We start from the raw sequence: 9,300 nt of genomic DNA on the forward strand, positions 1-9,300 counted from the left end.
CGAAAGATATCATGTGACGCCCGCACATGAGCCAGTCCAGGGGCACTGGCAACGATCTCGCTCGAAAAACCTCATGTGTCACCCGCACAAGAGCCGGCCCAGGGGCACCGGCAACGATCTCGCTCGAGAGATATCATGTGTCACCCGCACATGAGCCAGTCCAGGGGCACTGGCAACGATCCCGCTCGAAAGATTTCATGTGTCACCCGCACAAGGGCCAGTCCAGGGGCACTGGCAAACGATCCCGCTCGAAAGATTTCATGTGTCGCCCGCACAAGAGCCAGTCCTTGGGCACTGGCAACGATCTCACTCGAAAGATATCATGTGTCGCCCGCACATGAACCAGTCCGGGGGCACTGGCAAACGATCCCGCTCGAGAGATATCATGTGTCACCCGCACAAGAGCCAGTCCAGGGGCACTGGCAACGATCTCGCTCGAAAGATTTCATGTGTCACCCGCACATGAGCCAGTCCAGGGGCACCGGCAACGATCTCGCTCGAAAAAAACCTCATGTGTCACTGTTGGCTAGTTAATTTCTCACTGCTTTTTGTTCACCCTCAACAATATTTCAGTCATCTATGTTAGGTAAAAACAGTATGAATGTTAGAGATTAAGAAACTTCACTAGTAACTCCCCATATATTATATGTCTCACATTACCACTGACCTTTCGAAGAATATGAACATCCATTTCGTAAAACTTCCATAAAAAACAAACTTTATCAAGCAGAAAAGTTAAACTTGATGGAATATAGGTGCATACAATTATATTTAACATATTTGTGCAATCACAAGTGCGGAAAGACCTTCACTGTGGAAATTATATTTGGATGGAAATTCTCCTTTCAGACAATATGTGAAAAACATACCACTGGGCTATGAATGACATCATTGAACAGTAGAAACATTTCTGTGTTGTTACACTTCAGCTACGAGCAACAAGTTCATTGTTCAAAGCCCACTAAGAACTGCCATTCTAATACTTAAACAGCCAATAAAACATTTGCTGATGTGTGCAAAGCTTAGTCAAGCTGGAATTAATAAACTAAGTAGTGCTGATAGAAGTATTGGTGTCTACAATTATAATTAAAATGAACATGTTGGATAAACTGTACACATCTATTTTTCAATCCACATGACTTAGCATACTTCTAGTTAACCTTGATGGATTTTGAACCTATAACAACAACTTCACTGCATTTAAACCAGTATTCTACAGTTAGAAATATTTACAAGATCACATATTGTAAGGGTGGAGGATATTCGATATGACTCCCAACCCCAATACATAGATAGTACTCGTTTCATCAACACTAAGAGAGATGAAATAAAATTTTTTAAAATAGATTTGATAACAGGATTTGAAGTCTGAACATTAAGGGAGCCAATAAAACACTATGGTCTGATTCCACTGCTTAAATTAATACACTGAACTATTTATATACAACCCTCGTTTATATAAAGAAATTGAAACTGGAAGTGAGTGGAGAAGTATAAAGAAATGGACGAGGGAAATAACAACAACAAGGGTTTACTAACCTCGCACCATTTGACAGGTTTTGACAACATGAGTGTGAGGATGATCAACAGTTAAATCAAAACCTGTAAACGAGAAGGAATCATTGCTGAAATATTCTCATGGCATCGACAACAACATAAATGCTTCAATTATTTATGATTAGATCATTTAACAATACTTCACAGTGTGTGTATAACAAAACTAACAGTACCTGTAGAAATTCCAGTCCATTTTGTGGTACACTGTCAGCCATAAACATCTCCCCACTAGGTAATAATATCCTGTCATTTCCTTCATAATCTTTTAATTAATTTCTAGGAAATCTTGTCTATTCTTTTCAGTCATGTGCTCTCATCTAACTTATTTTCCCATTCTGGCTTTTCTTGCCTATCATTGTTCATATCTTGCCTTCGTTGAATAACAATTTTCAATCTTCCCCTTTTAGCTTCATCTTTATTATTTGTCATGCAACATCTTTTAGGTTCAGTTCTCGCATGAACTTCATTTTATTTCCTCCCTGAGTTAATGCTTATCATTCCTTATTCTCCTCTCTTTATTTCTAATTCTTATATTTTCTCTCTGCTCTTTTCCCAATCTTTCCCTGTATTTTTCTCTGCCTTGCTCAATTCAATTCTTGCTGTAGTGCTCTATAATTATTGTCCACTGTAACAGACCAAACTCCATATCAGTAATGAAATAATTCAAGAAGCACTTGATATTATATAACTCGTAAAACCCATATCCAGGATACAGTGTAACACATACACATACATAGCTGTTGTGTGCATGTTGCATGTGTGCACATGCCAGTAGTGTTCATATATGTGTGACTGTGTGTGTGCATGCACATGCACACATTTTAGTAGCATTTGTTTGAATCTCTCATGTACACTTTTGCTGTACCCTTTCTGCAATGTGACAGATTTTTTTTTATACTACAAGAATATACAAAAGATAGGAGAACCCTTGAGTTTTTGAACAATTTGTTTAACCCATTCTATTACTTGGTAGCAAAAATCTTTTACTTAGTGCTTGCATCACCATTCTGCTTTTACATATGACAAACCTGAGTGAAAAATGGAAGGTGAAAATCAGAGAAATCAAAAAAGAGTTGTTAAACATTATTTCACTCCATAAAGAAGTTCTGCAAGATAGAATGTCTGCTTATAGAAGTTGCAGGACATCAAGATAGCTCAATTTGCAACTACGTGGTTCTGGGTTCAACCTGACCATGTGGCAACTGGGGCCTGTGTCATTTACTATTGTCTCAGGTTGGCTAATGGTCTGTGAGAGGAATTTGTTGGTAAACAGAGACTGTGTGGAAATAATGGCCTGTATCATCATCATTTTGTGTCCACTTTTCCTTGCTTGCATAGGTAAGACAGAGTTTATTGAGGCAGATTTTCTACAGCTGAATGTCCTTTCTGTTACCAACCACCATCAGTTTCCAAGCAAATAATATATCTCATAGCCAAACATGTTTATGTAGAAAATTAAAAATGACTGATACTGCTTGTAAGACAGTGACACTCATTTACAACTATCACATAGCGTCAAGACAGGCACATACTAACACACACACACACACACAGGATTTTTTCCCCTCTACCAAATCTGTTCATAAGGCCTTGGTCAGCCTACGGGTACAGCAGAAGACACTAGCCATTCAGTGGGATTGAACCCAATCCACACGGTTGGAAAAAAAACTTCTTAAACCAATGTATGTGTGTATTTATGTTTTTATATTTATACCTTTTGCCAATGTATACTAGCAAAAGCTCTAAGTGATGGTGAGAAATGGTAGGAAAAAAAAAGTGTTGTCTATCTCAACAAAAGAAATACAATGAACTAGTAATTGGTTTGTTACATGTAATTAATGCTATTGCAACAATAAATCTCTTATTTTACTTACCCTCCCTTATCCCCCACTGACTAGAACTGCCACCCACCTGCTTTTCTATTCTTCCTCAGTCTTGCCAGTTAAGAAATAGTAATCATTAGTATTCATGCCATGATAAAAACATCCAGTACACTTTGTAAAGTGGTTGGCACTATGAAGGGCACCCAGTCATAGAAACCTTATCAAAGCAAACATTGGAGCATGATACATCCTCCAACTCAATAGATCCTGTTGAACTGTTCAACCCATGCGAGCATGGAAAGCTGGCATAAAATGATGATGATATCTAATTGATTATATGTCGTGTCTAGTAAACCACAATTTTTTTTTCAGTGGTATTTAAATATCACAGTGTGAGGGTAATTTGGTAGATATAATCATAACATTCACCCCTAGCCCATTTCCTGAAACTAGTCAAAAGGTGACAAGTACTCCATTGTGCCTCTGACTAAGAGGCATGACAAAATAAAATAGAATAGATCACAATATACATAAAAGAATACAAACGAGACACTTACCAAGCGTTTGTAGAAGTATATTCTCATTTCTCACCAATTCTGTTGTCATCATCAGATAAGTCTGAAACAAAGAATGAAAGAAAAAAAATTACTTTATTTATTCATTGGGGGGGAAAAAATGGTTCTTTTTTTTTTTAGTTAGGTTTAGTTCATTTTATTTTTGCTATGAATGTTTTCAGTATTGAAGTAAACAAGAGGAAGGAAACAGTGATATAATAATTAGACAATTTATAATGGAGCAGCAAAGCACATATGTAACTACTACAGCAGGAATGATTTCAATAATTTGATATTGTTCATATAAGAGATGTTTGAAGTTATTAAAACACTGTGGTCTTTAATAACTTAATATATTTTAAAATACTGAAAAGTTAACTTGACACGTTCATAAACCAAATCATTTAAAATATTTTGAGTTGCTTCCCTTATGAAGCAAAAATTAATGTAAACTTTCTTGCAAGGTAAGAAGAAACAAAACAATTTGAAAGTAGACAACAGGTTGATTTGGGGTAAATGGTAGTATGTCGTAGTTATAGAAGATGTGACCCAAGTCCTCAAGACAGCTTTCTGCCACCCCCACCCCCACTTCATGCAAAAGGATTCTAACTTAACGTATAATAAAGCTGTTATCTATAGCTGAATCCACTTGGAGATAAATCATCATTAAAAACTTTTCTTTTACTTGTGTTAAGTCATTGAACTTTGGCCATGTTGGGGCACTGCCTTGAAGGGTTTAAGTTCAACCCCAGTCCTTATTTTTTAAAGTCTGGAACTGCTATTTACATATGTGTTCTAAATGTAAAGAAACCAATTCAATTTTTTTGAAATATAAAAATAAAAGTAGCTTGGAAGAAGAGCAACAAAAAAGCAAAGAGACACAAACAAAATTAACAAGTTGAAATGGAAATTGTGAACAGAATCCACATGATTAATCTTTCTTCAAAAGTAAATATGCATGGGATTTAATCATGTGTAATGAGTATACTTTGTGTGTGTGTGTGTGTGTGTGTGTGTGTGTGTGTGTGTGTGTGTGTGTGTGTGTGTGTGTGCGCGCGCGCGCATGCCCATCCACGTGTCCTCATACGTCCATGTCAACTTGCCAAACTTCTGCAAAGTTTACATGTACCTAATTTCACTCATAAGGCTTTACCCAATCTGGAGCCATGCCAAAAGGAAGTTTTTAATCAAGGTTTGAATCTTGATTGAATCCACACTCATATGGTAAGCATTCAGCCATGACAATACTTAAACCTTGTTTTAATTACACTGGCATCTGGTTTAACAACCATCCACCACCACTGCTACAGTCAACTCAACTGGATGACCTCCTGATATTGGTAAAGTGGTAACACCAAAACAGTAATGAAACAATAGACAATAATGTATATGGTCGCAGCTTTGAAATAAATGGAAAAAGCTTAATTGGTGCAACACAATTCTAACATTTAACTGTTGTGTGTGAAATGAGAAAGAGGGGAGGGCACAAGAATGTGCTACAAAGATAGTGGAGTAAAGTGAATGGGGGCTGATTGGGGGCTGATAGAAGTTGAAGCCACTATTAGTGAAATGGGAAAATGACTCTAGTATGTTAGGCAGGATTTACAAATGAAATAAACAATTGAAGAAAAAGAAAGCACCCATCTAATTTATGTCAACAAATGAGATTTAAAGTTGCTGTTAGTGTCACATAAATCAAAATAATTATGACTAAAATGCATTTACATTTCTGTCAACGAGTATACAAATTTTAGATTATATCTGATTTATGAGAGGTTCATTTGAAATATTAAAAATAATAATCCTTTCTATCAGTCACCAGGCCTGAAATTTTGGGGGAGGAGCTTGTCAATTATATCAACCCTAGTGCTCAACCCGTACTTATTTCATCAACTCCAAAAAGATAAACGACTAAGTCATCCTCAGTATAATAATGATAGTAGTAGTAGTAGTAATAATAATAATAATAATAATAATAATAATAATGGTGCTTTGTGACCGTGCAGCACAGGTTTGGTTTTCATCCAGAGGCTGCTTATACTCAGTCAGAGAAAAAGGTGGGATAATGAGGCAAATTGAATTGTAATTAATTGCTTTATCAGAAGTGAACCCAGTAGAAGGGACTTCCAACAATGCATGAAATCAAAATGGGATGAAATAGGACGATGCGAGATAAGTGAGAGATGATTAGCCGACTAGGCAAGAACAATAAGAACAAATGGGTAGCTAACAGATATGGAGATTGAAGAAATAAAATGGAAAATAGAAAACAATGATAATACTGTACCAGCAGATAGTGTGCCTAATTAAAGGTGACAGTGAAGATGTAGGGGAAAGAGCGACATTACAAGAATACGATGATCAACAAGACAGTGAGGGTGGTGTGCTGGTATATTAGAGAAGTCAAGGATCAAACAACACCCAATCTGAGATATGTTGATAGGTATAAGCTAAAAGCTGAAATTGAAAAGATAGATTCTGTCCTTGGACTATACCAGACGTGAAGGAAAACTGAAACCAACAAGATTAGGGCTGCAGCTATGGTCGCCACAGAAAGAGTTGGATATAAAAGAAGAGGACAAACAGAGCATAAAGAACCACACTGATGTAGACGATTTGTAAGAAACAAAGTTAAAAAGATATTTGGATCAAGTTGATAAATTAAAAAGAGGAGAATTGCAAAATGAAAGCAAAAGACTGGAAAGAACATACAGAATAAAAGATAATGTGTATGATGTGATGTTGGAAGAATTGAAACGAAGAGCAAGGAAAAACTGGAAAGATATGACAGTAGATCAGAACAATTCAGGCAGAACAGATTGTCTGAAACCAATCTGAAAAACCTGTTTGAGGAAGCAGATGAGCAATTACACCTAACATTGATACCTGAGGCAGGCAAAAGCAGAGCATTCTGGGGTGAATCTGTAAAGCATAGCGATAAAGCAAAGTGGCTGCATGAAACCCAAGTAATATACAGAGTCAAGACAATATAAAAAATAGCTACAGAAATAATAAAAAGACAATTAAGGAAAATCCCAATTGGAAGAGCCCAGGGTTGGATGGTATCCAAGGTTATTGGATGAAGAAGCTGAGCAGGATCCATGAAAGGATAGTACAGCAGCTGGATGAGTGCTTACAGGAAGGCTCAGTACTCAACTGGATGACAAAGAGAAAGACATTGTTATGTGCTGAGGATCCTGGAAAGGGTAATAATGTATCCAACTTTTAACCAATAATGTGTCTTCCACCGATGTGGATACTATTGTCAGGTACTTTGGCCAGTGGACTGCATAGATACTTGTATGAAATGTTGGAAAACTGAATTGACAGCAGAGAATCAGCTATTAAGTGAAAATCAGGAGAGGAATCTTCCAGGGCAACAGTGTATCCTCAATGATCTTTGTGCTGGGAATGATTCCTTGAATGAAATACTGCAGAAGACAAAGTTGGGATATGATCTGAGAAGTGGTAAGGGAAAACTTAACCCATCTGCTATTCAAGGATGATTTGAAATTTACAAAAAGTGAGGCAGAACCAAACAGTCTAGCTCAGTCTGTGTGAACTTTCTCAAATGATATCAAGATGGAGTTCGGAATTTCAAAATGTGCTGAGATGAGGAAAGCTTGTCAAGTCAGAAGGTATAAGTATGCCAAGTGGTGAAATGATGAAGGCAATTGAACCTGAATCCAAATAATAAATACCTGGGAACACTTGAGGCAGATGGAATTAACCCCAATAATTTGAAAGAAAAGACAAAGAAAGAGTACCTGTAACAAGTGAGAAAAATATTGGATTCAAAGGTCAATGTCAAAAACATAATTTCAGTAATAAACTCATGCGCAGTCATAGTAGTTCAGTGTGGCACTGAACTTCTGATGAAGTGGACAGAGGATGAACTCAAGGAGTTAACAGGATGACAAGAAAAGCCCCTAACAGTGCATGGAGCTCATCATCCATGTGCAGATATTATCGCCTATACATGAAGAGAGCAAATGGAGGAAGGAGATTGGTAAGCGTGGAAGATTGCATACATATCAAACTCAGCAGCTTATTGAAATACCTACCCCAAAGATAGGAAACTTTGCTAGTGTCAGTTAAGGATGAGAGAGTATTGAAAGCAGAGAAATGGGAAAAGACAAAACAAGAAGTACAAAAAGGACATGAAGAAGCACTATGCAACAAGGGACTACACAATCAATTCCATGTAGCCACAACTGAAGCTGCTGGAAAACATGGTGGGAAAGGCTAAAGAAAGGAGCAAAACTGAAGGCATCATACTGGCAGTGCAAGACCAAGTTTTGGCCACAAATTGGAGTGTCAATCTTTGGAATGAGCAAGTGTCTCTACTGTGCCACATTTGTAACAGTGCAAATGAAACCACTGCCCATATTGTGAACAAATGCTCTAAACTTGCTCAAAATCATTATAAGTTGTGGCAACTCGATGAGGTAGCAAAAGTGCTACATTGGAAAATATGTGAAAAGTGGGGTCTAGAGAGAGGCAAGACACAGTATGAGCACAAACTGCAAAGAGTGGCAGAGTTGGAAACCTGCAAAATCTCAATCCAAACAGATCAGGTACTAGAGCCCAACAAACCAGACCTAGTGGTGGTGGACAAGGTGAACCACGTTTACTATATAATTAATGTTGTGTGCCCCTTTTACCCACAAATAGCCAAGAAGGAAGGTGTAAAAAGAGATATATAGAATCCTCTTAAGTATGAAATAGCGCAGCTATGGACAATGAAGAAGGTGAAAATAGTGCCAATTATTGTTGGGTTCTTGGAATCAGTATCAGAAGGCATCAAGAGGAATATAAAGGAAATGAGAATAGAATGCCAAGTAGAACTGTTACAAAAGGTCTGCCTCCTTGGCATGGCCAGAATAATCAGGAAAGTATTAAATGCAAGACTCTTTGAGTTCCAACAAAATCAGAGTTGTTAATAATGCCCTGATGCCATACCAGGCAGTGGCTCTTATGGCTTCTGATCTTAACTGATTGGAAGTGTTATCAAGGACATGTTTTGTCTCGGTGTAAAAGATAGGCTACAGCAAATATTTTGCTCAATACCACAGATTTGCTTGTCAGTTGTTTGACCATAACCAGTTGAGTGGCTGACAATGTGTGCATCTTTGATCATGAACAGAAGTAGTAGAGGAGCATCATAGCCATGTGTTGAGAAGAATTCTTTGAGATTTGAATAATTCATCTTGGAAAACATGGTTGTTTCATTCAACATCATTAAACAATTCTTATTCAGGGACATTTTGAGTGGGATGGGTTACTCATCTTGAAGAAAACTCTGAGCCCCACCTACAAAGTCATGAAACCACCCTGTCACACACATATGGTTGTGATGCATGCGC

General features: G+C 37.5%; 1 protein-coding gene across 1 annotated transcript in view; it reads right to left on the minus strand.

Annotated features, from left to right (window-relative positions):
• The window catches only part of LOC106879624 (cyclin-T1), a 14,411-nt gene extending 10,370 nt beyond the window's left edge, over nt 1-4,041 (minus strand). The window contains exons 1-2 of the mRNA XM_014929283.2: nt 3,938-4,041; nt 1,540-1,602 (exon numbers count right to left, since the gene is read on the minus strand). Coding sequence (XP_014784769.2) covers nt 1,540-1,602; nt 3,938-3,989 — 115 coding nt within the window. The 5' untranslated portion in view covers nt 3,990-4,041. The remainder of the gene's footprint in view (nt 1-1,539; nt 1,603-3,937) is intronic.
• Between the last annotated feature and the right edge of the window lie 5,259 nt (nt 4,042-9,300).

Source organism: Octopus bimaculoides, chromosome 17 (assembly GCF_001194135.2).
Source record: "Octopus bimaculoides isolate UCB-OBI-ISO-001 chromosome 17, ASM119413v2, whole genome shotgun sequence".
NCBI classification, from domain to species: domain Eukaryota; kingdom Metazoa; phylum Mollusca; class Cephalopoda; order Octopoda; family Octopodidae; genus Octopus; species Octopus bimaculoides.